The sequence below is a fragment of the Carex rostrata genome, chromosome 19 (genome assembly GCF_964058835.1).
Source record: "Carex rostrata chromosome 19, lpCarRost1.2, whole genome shotgun sequence".
Classification (NCBI taxonomy): domain Eukaryota; kingdom Viridiplantae; phylum Streptophyta; class Magnoliopsida; order Poales; family Cyperaceae; genus Carex; species Carex rostrata.
Window position 1 is genome coordinate 1,609,790 of NC_135936.1, and position 21,414 is coordinate 1,631,203.

General features: G+C 34.2%; 1 protein-coding gene, 1 long non-coding RNA gene and 1 pseudogene across 3 annotated transcripts; 2 read left to right on the top strand and 1 right to left on the bottom strand.

The window, feature by feature from the left end:
• Positions 1–2,842: 2,842 nt before the first annotated feature.
• Positions 2,843–7,345, bottom strand: LSD1 (LSD1 zinc finger family protein). 2 transcript variants are annotated; one of them, XM_078320684.1, is made up of 7 exons: positions 7,090–7,345; positions 6,066–6,199; positions 5,003–5,110; positions 4,786–4,904; positions 4,191–4,274; positions 3,491–3,562; positions 2,843–3,232 (listed from the first exon to the last, which is right to left on the bottom strand). In XM_078320684.1, exons 2-7 carry the CDS (start codon positions 6,184–6,186, stop codon positions 3,191–3,193), a joined length of 546 nt encoding a protein of 181 aa, XP_078176810.1. In that variant the 5' UTR covers positions 6,187–6,199; positions 7,090–7,345; the 3' UTR covers positions 2,843–3,190. The 2 variants fall into 2 exon arrangements, with proteins under 2 accessions (XP_078176810.1, XP_078176809.1); XM_078320683.1 differs by having other exon boundaries at positions 5,003–5,116.
• A 1,487-nt stretch (positions 7,346–8,832) lies between these two features.
• Positions 8,833–12,336, top strand: LOC144571274 (uncharacterized). Its single transcript, XR_013517461.1, has 3 exons — positions 8,833–9,047; positions 11,682–11,938; positions 12,048–12,336. It is a non-coding gene; the product is annotated as an uncharacterized LOC144571274 (long non-coding RNA).
• LOC144571895 (protein FAR1-RELATED SEQUENCE 5-like) lies at positions 9,383–11,467 on the top strand (annotated as a pseudogene).
• Positions 12,337–21,414: the final 9,078 nt, after the last annotated feature.

A 21,414-nucleotide genomic window follows, 5' to 3' on the forward strand; every position in this document is an offset into this window, starting at 1 on the left:
ATCCAGTTGTATCTGTGGGTTTCAACAGAGTATCGATGACCGTATCGGTTGAGTAAGGATACGCTACGTAAGCTAATATGCCAGCTATGCCAGCTGATGTATCGGTACTGTATCGGAGGCATATTGGTATCTGATACGTGTTCGATACATATACGATGTCCAATCTGAAGTATCCGAGTAACATAGGTTTTTACCGAGTGACGCCTGTTGAGCATTAAGAAAGTTCATTTTTGATCATTTTTTTAGCTTTAAAATAAAGAAGTGCCAATGATGTGATTCAGGAGTAAAAATGGAGCGGATAGTGGTAAAACTATATCTATATTTTTTTTTTTGGATACGGATACACAGCGGATATTAGATGGATACGAATATAGGTTCAGATCAGATCGGATATTTATTAAAATAATATAAAAAATATTAAATTTCTTAATATTTATCTAATTATAATGGTGAATAATATTTTTTTTTCTTTTTTGAGAAAATATATGGTATGTATCTAGTATCTACTATTCGGATACGGATAATTGAAACGTAAAACCATATCAGTATCCTTATCCACACGGATATTCGAATATCAGATATCCACATCTAAATTTTTTAATAAGGTTCGGATATTATCCATACCGTTTTCACTCCTATGTGATTGTTTCCGTATGTTATATTTTCTCCCAATCAAGTTAAGTTCTTCAATTGTTCTGATAGGTCAAGCAAGACTTTCAAGTTATGAAAAATCAAATGTAATTAAAATAAAATTTTCATATTACGAATTCTAATCAATTTTATAATATTCATAGTATTTTACTATAAATTATATAAAAAAATCATGTATAAATACAAACAAATTGAAAATAAATATTAATTAATTGATTCCATTCAGATATAAAAAATCATGTCCCTCCGCCCCTGGATCGATATAAATTTTGGTATAATTTCAAACTCAGTTTTTTATCATTGGATTATCAGATGTCAAACGATGAAAATTGCACCGACCTATTTTAAAGAACGCGTCTATGTATTTTTAATATTCTAAAGAATTTGAACGTCACCTCGTCATATAAAGTGCCGAGATTTTTATATTTACCCAAAAAAACAATATTTTTTATTAAAAATAACCACGATTTGGCAAAAATTTTAAAAATACCCAACCCGTGGAAAAAATCCGCGGCTCGGGATTTTTTATTCCGCCCCGTGGAAAAATTCCGCGGCCCGGAAATTTTAATAATTTTTTTTTTTTTTTTGGAGATTATGTTTTTGAGCTCAACTTTGCACATCTGGTTAACATAGCAAATCATCTTCAAAAATCATGAAAATTGACCGACATGCAGTCTTGACATCGTAAAACAAGACTGTGAAGTTTCACACAAAATCTCAAAACAGATCACAAGATATCATCTCTCAAAAATTGCCTGAACTGCTGAAAGAGTGCTTCTGAGCCCAAATTTGCACCTCTGGTTAACATATCAAAGCATCTTCCAAAATTATGAAAATTGACCGACATGTAGTATTGACATCGTAGAACAAGTCTGTGAAGTTTTATTTAAAATCTCTGAACAGATCGTGAGATATCATATCTCAAAAATTGCCCGAACTGCTGAAGGAGTGCTTCTGAGCCCAACTTTGCACCTCTGGTTAACATAGCAAAGCATCTTAAAAAATCATGAAAATTTACCGACATGCAGTCTTAACATCGTAGAACATGACTGTGAAGTTTCACAAAAAATCTCAAAACAGATCGCGAGATATCATATCTCAAAAATTGCCCGAACTGCTGAAGAAGTGCTTCTGAGCCCAACTTTGCACCTCTGGTTAACATAGCAAAGCATCTTCAAAAATCATGAAAATTGACCGACATGCAGTCTTGTTCTACGATGTCAAGACTGCATGTCGGTCAATTTTCATGATTTTGAAGATGTTTTGCTATGTTAACCAGAGGTGCAAAGTTGGGCTCAGAAGCACTCCTTCAGCAGTTCGGGCAATTTTTGAGATATGATATCTCACGATCTGTTCAGAGATTTTAAATAAAACTTCACAGACTTGTTCTACGATGTCAATACTACATGTCGGTCAATTTTCATGATTTTGGAAGATGCTTTGGTATGTTAACTAGAGGTGCAAAGTTAGGCTCAGAAGCACTCCTTCAGCAGTTCGGGCAATTTTTGAGAGATGATATCTCGTGATCTGTTTTGAGATTTTGTGTGAAACTTCACAGTCTTGTTTTACGATGTCAAGACTACATGTCGGTCAATTTTCATGATTTTTCAAGATGGTTTGCTATGTTAACCAGAGGTGCAAAGTTGGGCTCAAAAGCGTAATCTCCAAAAAAAAAAAAAATTAAAATTCCCGGGCCGCGGATTTTTTCCACGGGACGGAATAAAAAATCCCGGCCCGCGGATTTTTTCCGCAGGTTGGGTATTTTTAAAATTTTTGTCAAATCGTGGTTATTTTTAATAAAAAATATTGTTTTTTGGGTAAATATAAAAATCTCGGTATAAAGTGCCAACAAACCTGATATATTATTCTTTTTGAATGTATTAGATTATATTAGCATTTTACGATCTTAGGAATTCGAAGTCTACAGAAATTGGTATCCCAGGAAGCTCAGAAAAATTACTAAACGAGCAAACTTCCACAATCCTATAATTAGAGCTTCCTCTTTCCAAGAAAATTCAAATTCAGACTCTGGAAATGTTGTTGAACGCATTTGATATGAAAACTTCTTTCAGAAAGAGTTGCTTTTCAGTGAAATTTCAAAAATTTCAGAAAGATTTTGATTCAAATTCTGAAATTTCAAAAATTTCAAAAGTTTTCACCAAGAATTTAAAAAATTCTGAATCTTCTATCCTGCAACATTGTTTATTAAAGGGATAAGCTGGCACCACAAACTTACAAATGTTTATTTGGCAAATCAAGAGTCTACTACTGTCAAATTTGTCTACTACTGTCAAATTTCAAAACAGTATGTACATATTTTAATCAATGATAGGTACATCATTCTATAGTTTGCATTCAATAATGCCGAATCACCCTCAACCTGCTCCTTTTTTTTATGTATATATTTATATTTCATCCTTACATAAGATGATTCTATCCTTCTAACAAGCACGCTTGATGAATACAACAATAATACAAGTAATTATTATTTTTCACAGGAGGCAAAAAGTTCCCAAAAAATTAAGAAATAGACAAGAGGTTACTTCTTCCCTGTTGTAACTCCAACCACAACATTGCTCACCTAAATAGCATAAAAGTGAATATTGTGATGTTTTATAAATAGTAATCCAATACTATTTCATTGCAAATTCTTAGTGGAAACTTGGCTGATTCTAATTACCACATGCTCCAAATTATGTGAAAAAAAAAACATTTATCACATTACCAGGAAGACTTGGCTTTTTGAACATGGATTACTGTGTTTTAGAGAGCTAAAAGTTCAATAACCACAATTGAGCAGGTCTGTGAAATCAATAAAGAGTTGAGCATAAGAAATTACCAGCTTGCCCTTTTCATCAACCGTCATAGGATTCTCGACGACTACAGTCACATTCTGTGGTTGAGATGGAGGCTGCATTGAACAAATATTAAAAAGACAAGATCATTAGTATATTCCGTTCATATCTCATACAATGCAAACATGATGATCCCCACATTTAGGGCATTGCGTCACAATTTTCAAAATTGCAATCATACGCATGCTATTTGAGGTTCTTAAGGGATGTACATAAAGTTTTCACTAAAGAAAGAAATTTGCAGGAATGCTATTACAGTATCATGAGCACCTTAAAAAAAAAAAGGTGATTTCCATTATGTGATCATTTATGCTAGTTCTGGTGCTTCAAGATGTTAAAATAGGAAACAATCACTGAACTGATTCTTATAAAAGTAACTAAACTTCTTTTAAACATTCGTTCTTATATTATCCAGTAGAAGCAACAAGATGACTCCAACTATCATAACAGATCATTTAATATAGGAATGAGAATTCGTTTAAAATTAGTAATCTGTCCATGCAGGTATTCCTATATGAAATATCTTTATTAATGAATAAAACTGCAGATTAACAGCTAACTAGCAGTAGGACACCATTATTTTCTCTCTAAATGTTTGTAGGAGGATTGATGCAAATATGGAACAAAGGGGCTCATTTGCAAAAAAGTAAAAATTGGGTCTTCTTGCAATTTAAGGAAGCTTACAGCAGAAGTTGATGGCGGCAGCATCAATCGAGGTTCATTAAGTCCTGGTGCCATAGGAACTGGAGGTCTCATGGGACCAAGTGGCTACCAATTATAATATATGCAAATATCAGGATAAAAATATAACAAAAGTATATTCAGATAATCAACTACTACTACATTCCAGTTGGTGTTTAGTTGGTTTTCGGTGCAGAAAGTCAGGTTTTTTAAATTGATAGAACTAATGTATTGAAGCCACTGGTACCAAAATGACAATCAGCGTAGCAGAAGCAGTAAAACCCCCAAAAAAAAAAATTCCCCCAGATTATCAATACAACGTTAAGAAGCAAAACGGACAAAAAAAAATTTCTATTGGGTGCTAAAGAGAATCTAACTCTACACCACAGAAATACATATATCCTAAATTTAAGTTCACTGTTGTTTCAATATTAAATTAATCTCAATGTCGTGGCATAATATATTGTTCAAATGATTTTGTATTTTTCCCGACAATAAATCAATATGAACTGGATCCAACAGTTGTTTTTATAGCCAATAGGTATTGTCAAAAGAATAGATTAAATACACACGCACCCACAAAGATATTGCAACATACCCCAATATTTGTAATGTAATGGCACACTGCACACTTGACGGATGGCGCACCATAGGGATACATTAGTGTAATACGGCAGTGGCCGCAATTGATCTGCGCTGCTGCCATGTTGCTGTTCACTGCACTCATAAAACCAGCATTTTTTTAGAAGAGAACTAGCATAACATGTAGGAATTTTGTGAACTATACCAGACGTTTTGATGAGAGAGAGAGAGACCTGGTCTAACACCATTGATGGTGTGACAACATGAGCATCTAACACTGGTAGCCCCCTGATTATACATTAACAACGTACGGCAACCACAACACATAATCCGTGCCATATCTATTCCTACATGAACAAACAGGTGTCATATGAAAGCAGCATCATTTAGGAATAGTGATATAATAAAAGGATACCCATCATGCCATTATACTCACCAAAACAGCAGCACCCCATTATGATGCCAGCTTTGGGAATATGATGGGAGTTAATTTGCAATCGGTTATAGTTTGAACATAAAGTAAGGTTTCACAAGTTTTAGCAACTTAAACAAAAAAAGAGCTATAAAGAAATCAACCAGAATGAGATAAATTAAGATTTATTGGGACAGAACAGAACTCCAGCATTACACGCAAGTATGGGCAGGATCATTTTACCAGATACTGAACAAGTACCAGTCAGTTAAGCTACCATAGCGTACCACCTGTTCTCGAAACACTTCAGATGGTATACTAATCCATGGAAATAATGAGCAGCAAAAATAACGATTACAGCAACAAAGACATCTCAATTGCAGTACAGTTTCCGTTCTTAGTAGTCCAGTATACCGCAATATTTTGGGGAGACAATTTTGAGGACAAAGTTTAGTCGGTCAAGATTTGTGTAGGAGATTTAAATTTTGACTAGTAACTAACCCTACCAACCCCACCTCGCCCACACCCACCAAGCCAGTCTCAGAGATTATTGTTCATTATTAATATTCCTTTTTCTACTCTTGCAAACAGGTTAAACCTCAAGAGAGAAGTAATCAGAATACTGAATAGTCATGTACAGAAAGGATAGAAAAGATAAGCAAATGAAAATAATCACTAATCGTGCAGTCAAATCGTCAAGCATGCTTTCGAAGAGAGTAATCTTTGCTCTCAAAATAGTGCCATCCATCAGTATTTTTTCTCTCAATGCTTATACCTCAAGTTGGGCCCAAATAATTATGACCAACAGGGCAGGTACCGACTAAATTGCAACCCTTGGGCCAAAGAATGAATAAAAGCCAACTTTTACATAGAAATGAAATTACCATGAGGTGGTACGTGAGTAATGGTATTGCATACTGCACAGCACACACTGGTGGCTCCTCTTGCATATATCAAAAGGCTCCTACACCCATTGCACACTATTTGACTCCCGATCCCGGCCATGCAATTTTCCCCTCTGCAAAATGTGTATAGAAGAGCACAAATCCTTAATGACAACAACATTAACTTGAGAATAAGCTACAAACAAGAATACCAACCTTTGGTGGCTCAAGCCAATGGCACAAATTTTGCAAAGGACCTCAGTTCATTTTAAGGCTTTTTAACTTATATACACAGTTGGTTGGCCTCTAAAGCATGTTTACTTGACCTAAATTTACTTGAGACAGTTAAAATAAGGGCTAATTTATGCAAAAAAAAAGGGTTCAAGTATAGCTTTTTTGCACAATCAACCTTGTTTTGAGCTAAATTAACAGTTGAGCATAGCTGTAATAGTTTGCAGAAGCCACTAATCTACTGCACCACTATTTTGTGGTGAAACCAGTGCTGGTAATGCACAGGCAGTTGAATTTGGGGCCTTATCAGAACCTTCAAACTGTACATAAATAGTTCTAGACCCATGCATTGATTTGTTACAATACAGAACTCATAGATATATAAACATTACATGGAAGGTTTCGAGCATAAAAATCATCTCACAACATGTAATAGACAATTAAATTGGATAGAAGTTATTGGATTAAATAAAAAGATGATTTAAAACTCATACACCAGATCAATGTACGATAAGAAATGAAAATAAACGCAACAGAGAGATCTAGCCTAAATTTCTCGGGACGACAGTAAAATATTCAGATCAACGGTAGAATAACAAGCGTTTGAGATTTAATAGAAAGTAACGGAGCGGAATTGAAGATGCGAATAATAAATCAATAAATCCAATCACTGGTTACTAGATTGGTACTTCAGTAAAGAATAATGCTATCCAGTTCCGATCTTAAAAAAATAGCTCTTGATTAGCAACACAGAATAAAAATTTAGCTAGCAACTAAAATATGGTCGGATTACCTCAATCGGACAGTCCGGAAGGGAAAGACGATCCGAATCAAGTGTAAAAAACCTCCTCAAGAAGATTAGACCGGTTTTGTCAGTGTTTGCTTCGAGATTAATCTAGCAAGGCCGCGTACGAGAGAACTGGATTTTTTTTATTAAATTAGTCTCTCCCCTTTCTTGATATAAGAATTTCCCCTTCCCAGTAGCGCGTGACGAACGAATAATTGAGATAAGAGGCATTCGATCGGAGAAATCAATGGCGAGCTAAAAAGTGATTCTCTGTGATCTTATCTCTGTTTTCATTGATATAGCAGGTCACTTATTGACGAATAACCCGGAAAGGAAACACGTAAAAGAACCAAGGTCCAAGGGCTGGATTCTGTACGTAAAGCTGATAAATGGGAATAATATTTGGATGCTCGCGGAGCACCATCCCAAGAAACTGCTATTTATCTCCGAAAAGTGGTACCAAACAGCTTGATCTCTTCGATTTGAACAAACGGAATGTAAAAGGTACAGGAAAAAAAAATCAGAAATGACTTGGCAATGCTTTCTTGACACTTTACAGCTTTGTTATAGACAGTGGCCAGTGGGTCACAAATAAAGTCCGGTTAGTTTGATAAATCAGATTTTATAATTTTGGAAGTCCGTTAACATTATTATAATACCAACAAATATTTTAATTCAGACAAATTGCATGCTGCTAACGACTTGAACCTATTATAATTCGTTATAATTAGGGGTGTTCATTAGGTCCGGTTTAATCGATTTGAAACTAAACTGAGAGAGTTCAGATTAAACGGTTCAGTTTTTCTATTTAAATGGATTGGTTTGATTCGGTTTATAAAATATGTTTAATTATTCATTTTGCTTCGGTTTAGGAATTTTTAAAACTAGCTATACTGAATTGACCGAAATTTTTAAACTCGTTCTCCATCTGAACCGAGCATTTAAAAATATTCAAAAATTATGACATAATGTATATTGTTTGGTTTGATTTAAAACCGACTAGACCGAATCAAACAAAATTTTTAAATCTATCTTTACAAAAAATAAAACACTTAACAAAACAATATTTATTTTTATAATTAATCTTCTTAATTCAGTTCACTCGAACAAACTGAAATTTAATTTGTTTTGCTTAGTTTGGTTTTATTTCGCTTGATAAATTTATTTCCATCAGTTCGTTGTATTTTTTAAAATTAAATAAAATTTTAATTTACTTATTTTATTTTGATTTGAATCAAATCAATAAACACCCCAAATACACATTATGATCTTACTAGTGGGTTGAATTGTTAATTCATAATAAATTAAATTGTTGCACCAAATTACAAATGGGTTGAATAAAGTACACTCACCCACGAAACCTTTCTAATGAAGCATCCGAAGATGGATGGTCAAGAACAAACGAAAATCGGAAGGGCCGAGATTATTTCACTGTAGATTAACGGAGGTCACCGAAACTTCATTCAGAAGGCATTGTGGAATTTCAATATTATCAGAAAGCATCTGCTTGTCAGCTTGTGTGACTTTAAATTGAGGAGTGAATTAATTAGAAAAAACAACTACCCGATGCCTTGAATATATGAATCCATATCCTCTGCATTACCGTAACTTTTGAATTTAAGCATCTCCATCGTCCATCGTTTTTACGGTTCATATTTAATTGAGTTCTGCTCAAGACCCTGACAGTAATAAAATGCGTCGCTCCTAGCTTCCTTCTCTCCATTCCGCTCAAAAAGAACATAAAAAAAATAAATCTCTCTCGACAATCCTAAACATAGGTTTTTCTCCATCCCACCTAATCTCTCTGTCCCGCCAAATCAATCCTTCTCTTCTCTCCATCCCGCCAAATCTCTCTCGACTATAGCAACAATCGATTTGGGGACAACGATATAAGCTTGGATAAATTGTTGTCAGTCCCAGCTTTAGCGATCAGTGCTCACATGACCTATTTGGAGCAATTTCGGGTAACTAAATAAATTGATTGTTTCTATTTATTGTTCATTTTTTGTGATGCTTGAGATACCGACCTATTTGGAGCAATTTTGTCAGTACTATTGGTTTTGCACATATCATATCAAATGGTGTCATAGTCAGTACTATTGGTTTTGAGCTCCTCATTTCAAATGTTATAAAACTGAGAAGTTAACTATGGCACCATTCTAACTAAATCTAAAGACAAATGAATTAAATGTAAATTGTTAGCTTTTAAGTTGACTATGGAACCATTTTAACTATTTCTTGCACAATTTCATATAACATGGATCAAAATAGAAGTACAGAGTGGATTCCTCAAATAGAAATGAAAGTTGAAACAATTGAAGCGGGATGGAAATTTTGGAACAATTATGCTGGGAAAAAAGGTTTTAATACTAGAAAGTATTATAACAATCGAAGTCATTTAGATAGCAAAACTACTTCAGCAAAATTTGTGTGTTCAAATGAGGGTTTTCGTTTCAAGGATAAGCGTGACGATCAAACCAAATTTCCTCCGCATGAAACACGAACAGGTTGCTCGGTTAGTTTGATTCTTAAATTGGTTAGAGAACCAGACAAATATAAGGTTTCAGAATTCATTAGTGAGCATGACCACATGCTGCAACTGCCACAAGCTTGCTAGCTATTATCGTATTAGAGAAAAGTAAACATATTTTCTTTGATTGTTACTTTCTAGATGTAAAAAATAACAATGATAATTTAGTAAAGCATATATGGCTGAAGATGGATCTAAAATCGTAGGTAACCGAAATTGCAGCTATTGATATCAACCTTGCAGACAATTCTGGAATTCGACAAAAGGCGGCACATGAGCTGATGGGTCGCCAAGTTGGTGGTGTACAAAATCTTGGCCACACTCGCATGGATATAAATAATTATTTGAGAGATAAGTGTAAATAAGCTTTAGTTGATGTTGAGGGAGTTGCTATTTTCAGGTATTTTTGCCAAAAAAAATCAAAAATAACTCTTCTTTTCAGCACGCTGAGCAAGTAGGCGACAACGAAGAGATTGGTAATATATTTTGGACTGAGGCACAAATGGTAATAGATTATGCTCAATTTGGAGTCGTGCTTATTTTCGATACAACACATGGTACAAACAAGGAAAATAGACCCATTTGGTGTCCTTGTTGGCCTCAACCATTTTAGAGAAACATTGATATTTGGTGTAGTACTATTATATGATCAAACTATTGAGTCTTTTAAGTGGGTATTTGACATGTTTTTAAAAGCCCATAATAGCAAACAATCAAAAGACTATTTTACGTATCAAGATGTCGCTATGGAGTGGCTATAGCTAATGTTATGCCGAATGTAGCACACGAGTTGTGTACATGGCACATAATGACAAATGATGCAAGACACTTAATTAGTCAGAACACTGATGAAACAAATTATGTTAAAGAGTTTAGAAATTGTGTTTACACATATGAAGAGGAAGTAGAATTTGAGGAGTTTAAAGCTTTGAAGAGAAAATTGGGAGGAACTTGGTTCCCTTTCATATATAAAGAGAAGAAAAAATGGGCATATTGTTACACGAAAACAATTTCAGCTTGGGAATTCAGAGCACGCAACTAAGTGAAAGCCTTAATACAATTTCAGCTTGGGGATTCAGAGCACGCAACTAAGTGAAAGCCTTAATATAGATTTAAAGAGTTATTTAAAGTCTGACATTGATGTTGTTCGATTCTCTGAGCATTTTGAGAGGGTGGTGAATGACAAGCGAGAAGAGGTTGCATCAGAATATGAACGTAGGAGTAAAACACTAATGGTTAAAATGAAGATTTGTATTCTTATCCAAATGAGCAGTCACTACATGCCTAATTTTTTTCACATATTCTAGTCAGAGTATGAATTGTCGATGGCAGCTCAAATTGAAGGGCCGGTGAAAAATTATTACGTTGTTACAATTCATGGAATGGGTGTAGTTGATACTAATGCAAAGTGTTGCAAAGTCTATTGGAATGCAATTGATGAAACAATTTTATGTAGTTACAAAATGTTTGAGAGGTGGGGTGTCTTGTGCTGCCATGCACTCAAGGTACTTGACATGATGAATATTAAGTTGTTGCCCGAAAAAATGTGCTCAAGAGGTGGACATATGTATCAAGAATTTGTGTTGTTCGTGACAATAAAGGAACAATTGTCATTGATACTAAGCTAGATTCAGCTCGATGCAATCGAGATTTTTGCCGGAAGTCAACCAAATTTCAGCAATGACATATGAATATGAAGATATTACAGCCTTTTAGATGGTGTGTTGGATCAAACTAAGAAACAAATTGTTGAGAATATGCAAAACAATCTAAACACATCCAAAAGTATTTCTAATACCTCACCGACACCTACTGTGATGAACATGAACAATCACAATCCAATTTGTTTAAAGAAAAAAAGGAATGAAAGGGAGGAAAGCGGCACAAGAGTTGGGTAGAAAAACTGTCAAAGAACAATATGGAGCAAACTAGTGAGAAATAGTCCAATAAAAAACATGCCTCTATAAGTGAAATGTTATTTATCTTTAACAAGGTAAATTGATGGCAACAATAGCTTATAACACTTCATTTCTTAATTTTTCGTATTAACGCTTGACATTTTATATAGGTATCTGATGCACTAGGTTCAACTCCTAATTCAGCTGGAGGAAATGAATGAGGAACGATATGTAAAGAACACCCACGAGATGAAAAGAAACCTAGTTGCATCGATCTTTTGATGGCGAGTTTCACTTTGTTACATATTTGTTCTCAAAGAAAATTAATTCACTTTGATGCATGTAATTTTTATTGTTGTAGGGTGATCCAAATGGTAGTTGGTCTTTACCCTCTTATCCATTGCAAACTACCGATTTTAGTCAGCTGGTATGATGCATTTTTCATAAATGAGTAAATTACCCTTTTAGATGCAAATTTGGCCTTTACCCTTTTAGATGTAAATTACATATTATCTTGTTTTTATCCTTTTATGTAGGACGTTATTGAGAATGAATATGTCTATCCATCTTCTAGCAATATTATGGACTTGAATGAATGAAGATAATCTAGCATCTAACCATGAAACTTTTTGTATTTAAATAGTTAATGACAAGAAAAATTAATATTTACTTGTGCATTTTGATAGATAGAACCTATCTATTTTTTGTTATAGAACTCAGATTGCCCTCTTTTGAATATATGTTGATGGGCTTTAGTTGCATGTAAATTTACAAGTCAATGTTATCACTATTTTCTAGTTATCAATGTTCTGCTGTGGTTGTTTTAAATATGCTATTTTGCTTTATGTGACACCCTTGTTATTTGAAGTAAAAGTTGATTAATATTTAAAAAATTTAAATCAGATAAGGTATTTGTTATGTATACTTTGCAAACTGAGTCAGTCGAACACATTTTCAATGATTGTCTCTTTGCTAAATCATTTTTATAGTTTTATAACCAGTTGGTAATTATTGCAGACATAAGGGACTTTCCTACAATTTTATGGTAAAACCAACAGAGATGATAACAGATCTAAGATTCAGTAAAAAGTTGAGAGCCATTTTGCTAATTTCACAATTTATATTCTGATATCAGCTCTTCTTCATTACTTTTTTTGGTTTTCTATTTTTCATTTTACCTTTCAAGTTCTTACAATAATATTGCTCTTTACCAAAAATGAACGAATATCGGTTATAACATTTTGTGTTTTTATATATCTACTACCTCTTTCTTTGCGACGGAAATAAGCTATGAACAAAAAATCACCTATATCTATGTATACATCTTCTTATCTCATAAAAAAAAAATTATATACATCCAAAGTACATCTCAACTAATACCGATATCTTATAAAAAAAAAGTTACATACATCCAAAGTACATCCCCCAAGAAATCCACCTCCAATCTTTAAGCCAGTGACTATATTTCAACCAGTGTTTTAATAATCGGTTCTTATTCGGTATTCGGAAAGCCACCGAATACCGCATATACGGTATGCGGCCGCATATTCGGATTTTCAAATGAAAATTCATATTAATTTCGTAGAAAAAATGTATCTAATTTCTTCAAACACAGTTTAATATTCAAAAGTCTTTGCTTTTAACTATTGGTTTTATAAGAAAATGAATATTCGGTCCCATGTGGGTATCTGCTCAATACAGTTTTGAATATTCAAAAGTCTTTGCTCAACACAGTTTCATTTTCTAGTCATTCATAATCTCCCCACTTGTAAGTATCTGAATTTATTTTTCAAATTTGAATTTGAATTATTCGGATTCTTATTTTTTATTTGAAAAATTCGGCTGAATATTCAAAACCGAATATTGGACCGAATATTCATTTTCTATTCGGTTTCCAACCAAATAAGAATATTCGGCCGAATATTCGGTCTAATCGGCCGACTTTTAAAACACTGATTTCAACACACCCTCGGTTTGTTTTTAAAGAAAAAACTTATCACATGCCGAGGATAACACACACTTGCTTCAAGATAGAGTGAATTACATATGAGTACCAAATTATTTAACTTCAGACAATACAAAAGTAAAATTAAGTACAAACGTGACTGGTATTAGAGTTGATACTGGTATGGGCAGAATTGCATCTGCTTTCTAAAATGCTCCTACAAAACTGCAATCATTTGGTTCACATCCAAGATTATATTAATTACCAGCACCTGAAAATACTAATAAGGACATAATTGCAACTATTTCAAGTAACTATTCTTAACTTAAAGTACAAAATGTGAAACACAATAGTATGCAACAGCATAAATTCAATGAATTTTTTATTATACATTATGCATGTGATTATATACACTAATTATACCCAGAGAATGTGCAACAATTTTAAAGTCACAAAATAAAAGTTAACATCAATGTAAAAAGAGGTGATAATTTATAGTAAATCATTTCAATAGCAATTCGCTAGTTGGGTCATTTACACCATACTTGTGAACCCCCATCCTATTCAATTGATAAGTTTACAAAATTAAAGTCAAAGCCACGACTTTTTACAAAATTCGACACAAAATCATCGTTCGCGTGAAAGCGCAACGCAAGTTTCGGTACGCTTGGGAGCATACCTTTTAAAACCGCGGTTACACCTTCCGATTAGGGTTGCAAGTGCACAACCCTATCGAGGAGTATAATCGGGTATCGATCCACAGGGACGGTTTCTTTGTCTAGAATCTACTTATCTTGACTAAAGACTAGAAGTGAGAAAGAAGGAGTTTTGGTATTTAATCTTCCTAAAGAATCAATTCAAGCAATCAAATAATGCAATAGAATAGTGACTGTGCAAGGAAAGGTATAAACTGTGTTTTGATTTAGGATAAAAGATGTTTCAAGGGTTTCAGACTTCATCTCTGATTTGCCTCTAGTGGTACGGGTCTTACCAAGTTGGTACGGCTAGGCCGCACCAACCTGGTCCGACCAAGCCGTGTGGGGCTTGGTACGGGTAGGCCGCACCACTCTTGTAAGACCCGTACTGATTTACCAGAACAGAGCTTACAAGTTCGAGTTGATGCATTTCTTGCTGGTACCTCGTATTAAACTCTTGAGAGAGGTTCAATTGACCATACCTAAGGTTCCTAAACCTCAACTCTCGTTTGTTGGTTCAAGATCTAGGTTTTGGAGTCAATTCTTCACCTTCTAGGGTTTCTAAACCTCAACTCTCGTGTTTTGGTCCAGATCCTCTAGTTGATTGATTGGAGATCTAAGGTATCCTCTAATCTGTCGATTAGGGGAGAATTCAACATTTCGGCTTCAATTCGAACAAGTCTACCTAAAGGGATTGGTTTGGTTGAGAGAAGGCAATGGTCACATGACCTTGTTAGGGTTGATCTACCACTATAGGCACACCACATGCAATCACAGCAAGACAAAGCAATCAAGACAAGCAAATACACAATCAATACAATCAAAAGAGTTCATACAAGATCCAAATCAAGAAAAGCAACACAAATCAAGAAAATCCATCTACAAACCCTAGAAACAATGATCAACTACTCACAAGTCATAGATCTGTCCAGAAATACAAATAAAGAGATAAAGAGAGGCATGATAGAACTAGATCGAAGATCGGGAGTGGAGAAGGGGTTGATCCGTCGATTTTTGCCTCTTCCTCTTCCTTCTTCTTCTCTCCTTGCTCCTTTGCTCTCTTTCTCTCTTTCTCTGAGTTCTCAATCTGGAATGGAATGGAATCCCCGAAAATGGAGAGATCCCCCGCTTTAAATAGCCTCTGCCAAGATTTGAATTCTGTCAGGCGACATCTATGTACGGCCCGTACCAAGGTGGTACGGCTAGTCCGTACAAGATGGGAAAGAGCTGGATCGGCTAAGTCTGGTATGGCCCGTACCAAGCCTGGTAAGGGTCGTACCAGGGAGTCCAAAAACGCCGTTTCTTCGTGTATTTTGCTCCAATCCTGCAGAAAACAAACAAACTCTCAGCAGTACCAAATTCTAAGGATATATCAATGAAATGCACATGATTTTGATAATTTAGAACGTGAATTTGGTACGAAATCAAGTCAAGTATAGGCTAAATATGCGAGGTATCAATCATCATCATCAACAACAAACTAAAAATCAAAGTCCTGATTTCTTGCAAAATTTGACACTGCTCTAACAAGATTTGAAAATTATAGAAAAGGCAACATTACAAATTCAACCCTATTTTTTTTTATTCTTCCCAAAATTGATAGAAATTGAGATGTCAACTAACCTGACAAGATGAGGAGATCCGGCGAGATAGAATATCTCCCTTTAGAGAGGCCGATAAAGGTTATATTGAGTGTAGCAACGAGGGAGAAAATATCGATCTCCAGAGTAAGCGAAGAGAGACTTCCAACTATGCGAGTGGAGAAGGGTAGCGAGGAGGGAGGAAAGAGCGACTTCGAACTACACGACTAGAGAAGAGGTAAGCGAAGAGGAAAAAATGAGCGTTCTAACTACGCGACTGGAGAAGGATAAAGAGTCAAGTCTTTGGGTTGGACTTAATTAAATATGAACTATAAAAATGATGGGACGGTGGAGATACTTAAACTCAAAAGTTATGTTAATGAAGAGGATATGGATTCTGAATATATATTAATTATATTTATTTACACGAAAGTTGATGAATTATATAGAATTAAAATAAAAACTAATTTGATTCCCAGCTAGCTGATAATAGTTTTGATAGTTTTGTTTTTATTATATAAATTTAACGTGTCTGATAAATGCATTCTAGCATATAATATTTTACACAAAAATTGGTGTGACGTTTAAATTAAGGCGACAAATGTTTGATTCGCAAGTACTTGATGGTAAATTAAAAATACGTGTTCAGTTTTGTAAGTATGTGATTCGATAAGATCTTGAGTTGATTAACCATACCCACCAATATGCGCGTGGTCCGCCCGTAATCAATCGGTAATAGGTAATAGCTCGTTCATCGGTGGACCGAGCTAAAATGAGTCCACTCATTATATACTTGAATCCGAATTAACGAGTTTTGAGTTAGATTTGACTTGATACGAGCTAGCTTGGTTTATTAACAAACTATTGAATATATGTAGTTTTTCGGGCTAGGGGATACTATGATCTATGTATGTTATAGCTAATGTTATGATAATTGTACTTTGAACTATGCTTAAGTTGATTGATGATTTGTATGGACTATGTGTGAATTAATTATAAACAACTAAGTTAATCTGTTTGAATTTCATTAAATTGGTATGCATGAATTTAATCTGTTAACTATGTTTATATAAATCTAGAAATTTAATATTTTGGTATGAACTATAATTGTATGAATTCATTAAGCAACTAAATTCATTGTATGAGCATGTAATTTTGTATAATTCAGTATGCACTCATATGATATAAAAGAGTAAGATTGTACTTGATTTTATTAAATGTAAATTATTTTTATTAGGAAAATTAAAACTCAATTTGTCAATTACTGAATCCATATCTATTGTGTACCAAGTCGGTAATGAATCAGCTCGGTTCGACATGGCAAGTCACGAATTAGTCTTGAGGTATAGTTTCAACTCAAGACTTAAAATCCAAATTCATTAGCTCAGCTTGTTCTACAAACAATCCAATTACGAGTCAAGTCTAAAATTCCTTTGTGAGCATCACTAATGAAATAGATAGGTTTCAGCATTTTGAATTAGTCGTTTGAAATTAATTTGATTGATTTTTGAAGTTGTGTTCATCAAAATATATTTATCAACACAATACATGCTGACTTTGCTCGTTAAATTATGCAACGTGTTCGTTGTTCACAACTTTTTTTATTTTTTTCTATGTCATTGCATCTTCAAAGGTGGAGTGGACTGATAATCACTTATAGACAAACTAATGCAATACGTAGAGGTGCCACAATTTAACTTATGAACAGTTTGAGTTAAAAAACGCAACATAAAAATTTTATGATACCAATTCTAATATACAATAATTTAAAAGTAAAGTTAGTGTGTATCGTGTTCACTCAAAATTTATCGAATTAATTTTATAAACAAATTCAAACTGTTAAAACATATTTTCTTCATGAATGATTTTCGTACATACAAGATTTTAAAATTCAATCAGTAAAAATCAAGCAATAAAAAAATGAACATTTTATCAGTTATTTTATGCCTCAATTAATTTCAAACTTTTTAAATTCTACATGTACATACATCACTCGTGAAATAGGTATGTTTCAACATATTTGATTCGTCGTTTGAAGTCAATCCGATAAATTTTTGAAATTGTACTCACCAAAACAACATAAGCTAGGTTTGTTATGATTTAATTGCAATTTCTTTTCCTTTGAAAGACATTCAATGCAATCAACCAAAAAACGTATGCAGGCATGTAGCTAAATTTATCCGTTCTTACATATTTAATATTTTGATGTTCATCGTATTACAAATTTACAATGCACGACTTAAATCACTTCGTACTCTCACTTCTGCGAAAATAATTTCTGGCATTAAGATACGTCAAGCACAGAACATAGGATCCCAATTTGCCTGACAGTGGAGATAAGTCGCATCGCGCGTCTTATATGGCACTAGACGACATACAAAACAAAAAATTGGACGCATTATCAATTTGCAAAACTACAACAAAAGTACAAATACATACGCTTCAAAAATTGCACAATCCGATTTAGTTATTTATCTGGTAGCGTGATCTCAGTGAAGCTCAGTCTAGATAAGAGAGAAAGAGGGGCAACTGATCCTGCAAATTTAGGCGGGAATTGAAGAACTGGAGATACCATTCGCTATGTCAGCATAACTGAAACGCCTCCATTCCATTCAGCCGCCGAGAGTGATAAAGGCGCCTCCTCTTGCTTCCCCTTCGTCTCTTTTCCAAATTAATCCTCCCTATAAATAGGCAGGCTATAAGATGAGAGAGAAAGAGGACCGTCAGACTCAAAAAGGAAAATAAAATTCTCTCCAGTCTCTACAGATTTCCACTTATTGCTCTCCGTTCCTACCTCAGTCTCTCTCTCTCTCAGTCATGGCAAGTTGCATTCTTGGAAAACGCAAGTCCCGCTGCAAGAACGACGACGAGTTCCTCATTGATCCGGAGTACACCCGCTCTCATGAACCAGTGAAGCGCAGAGGGAAGCGTCTGTTCAGATCCATTGCTTCCTTGCTTGGCTTTGGGAAGAAGAAGAAGGAGAGAGGGGAGGGAATCGAGTATCAAGAGCTCGTGAAAGAAGAGTTGCCTTTTCAGTGGATGGAGCCGATCGGAATTGAAGCAAATGAGAAATCTGTGGACGCAATGGGGATTATGGAGCAGGCGACTAAGAAAAGGCCACGGCTTGAGGAGCTTCTCGGCTGGAATCTGAGGTTTGTAGAGAAAGAAGGGTTTGAGACTGAGATAAGAGAGTAAACGTTGGTAGATTTCTTTCTAGATGTGATGCATAATGCATTGCACTTCTCGTGCTTGATTTCCTCTTTTTCTTTTTGACAGGGAGAGGTTATTTCTTGATTCTTTGGATTGCTTTTATCTTTTTGTTCTGTGACAAATTAACTAGCAATTTAGTGGAAATACACTGATTTTTTCTTTTGATTCAATCCCTTTTATCTTCAATTACGGTGCTAAATTTAGCGATTTTAGCGTATCTTAATCAAATTCGTTTCTTTTGTGAAGCCTTGATCATTTACGAGTTCATAGAAAAGCGATATATAAACAATGCAGGTACAGAGGTACTTCAATTAATTCAACTTTTCAGAAGTAATTAATGCATAGCATAGCCAGCAGAGTCATACAATTGATGAATTCATTAAAACCGTGGCGTAAACTTTTGTCTGCTATCAGCCTATCATTCATTAATAAAAAGTGGACATAAATAGAAAATCATTAAATTAAGTGAGCTATACTTTTCATTTTCTCATTATTAATTAATTTCCTCCAAATTATGCATTTACCAACCAGTAACAGTGGGGTTGTAATTTTCTAGCAACTACTACTGATGTAACAGCCCTCTTATATTTTTTATCGGTCGTCAGTACTAATTGCGTGGTTTGGGTTGGATGTCATGCGGAGCGGAAGTAACAATGAACTGGAGAAAGTCAGAAAGACATGCGGTCAAAGACACCAAGTGGAAAGTCAATGAGCGATTGGTTGTTAGGTGACGTTAGCTGGGTCCCAAGGAGACTTCACTTCCAACTCACGTTCATTACGAATTTAAAACTAATCAATCTTGAGATGGATTGCTGTGTGTTTGGGACTATTATTCTTTTGGAAGTAAAGCTATTGTTTTAATTTCCATCTATATTTTGTAATTTTGAAGTCTATTAGTTGGTTCAAACTGTTTAATATAATTTTTAGAGAAAATGTAACGTCCTCGGATTACAGTTCTCCGAAAATCTCTGCGTATAAAAACCTTACCTTTTTAGCTTAGTTCCGATGCGCTTTCAAAGTATTTTTTCAGCCACGCGCTTTCAACTGCCATAATTTCAAGTACAATATGTATGTTCATAGAATAATAAATTTATATTCACAGGATAATGTGTGTATGTTCACATGATAATATGTGTATGTTCACATGATAATATTTGTATGTTAATAGGATAATATGTGTATGTTCACAGGATAATATTTGTATGTTCACATGATAATATGTGTATGTTCACAGAAGGTGGCCCCCAGTTTAACTGCCGATTGTACTTCAATTGTACTTTGTTTGTTGACCATGCGTTTTCATATGGGACCACGCGGTTTCATCTGCAGAACATCCATTGAACTTGTTTATATGATTGTTTTCATAGTATTACCGGATCTAATGAACTTGTTTATAGGATTAGTGTAAAAAGTTCGGGAATTTTCGAGGGACTGAGGACCGGAGACTGTTAGTTGCTTCCTAATTTTTATATTGAAATGTATTTGGAGATCGAGTTTTTATTTTTTATATTTTATACTGTTTTTTTAAGTTGTTGAAATTAAATGTTTTTATGGTTCAGAGTTTTTTGAAAAATAATAATTTTTAAAAATTCTAAAAAATAAATAAAAAGTTTCTAAAAGATATAAATTTTTGTTTTTCAACACATTTTAATTGAAAATCATGTTAAATAATCTGAATTGACTATTAAAATTTTGAAAACAAAATACGACGAAAAGTAAAATATAAACTTTTCTCTTACAGATATATATATTCGGGTATCGGAAAAGACACGACTCCCTTCTCGAATTGCACAAATTGCAAAACAATTTATAATCTTAAATTGTTTTTGTAAAGGTACAAGAAGGTGAAAACGAAAACAATTTGATTTTTGAAATTTGCACCATTCCAGCACAAAGAACTAGGTTATAAAATTTGTAGTTTCCTCTTGTATTTTTCTTTTGCATCTTCTCTTGCAATCTCTGACTTTGGAGCCGTTCTTTTATTTGTTTTGTGAAATGCTTACCATGTAATCGTCTCCCAGACTCCCACATTAAAAAAAGAAAAATCTTTATCGATGACACTGTAAAATTTTTTTATCTGGGTAATTAGCTTGAAAAATATCAAGTGTGCCATCCCTAGGCATGTTATCATTTCTCATAAAATTTGATGCTTTATTATAGATTATAATGTATTTTCTTTAGATTCGCTGCGAGCTAATAAGGCTTTATCCTTATTTTTTTCTCAAAAGAAAAAGGTTGGTTCTGACTCCATGGGGGATATTACTTTTGATTTGAAGAAAACTACAGAGATAAAAATCAGAATTAGAACCCATATTTCACTAGGTAAATCAAATTAAAAAAAGAACTAAAAAAATTTAGCGAGCCACAATTAAAGATAATTTCCAGGAAGTTAGTTTAAATATCTTCGAAAAATTATATGATGCTCTGTCTATATTCGAGCAAGATTTATCAGATCATTATCTTGCAGTGTTGC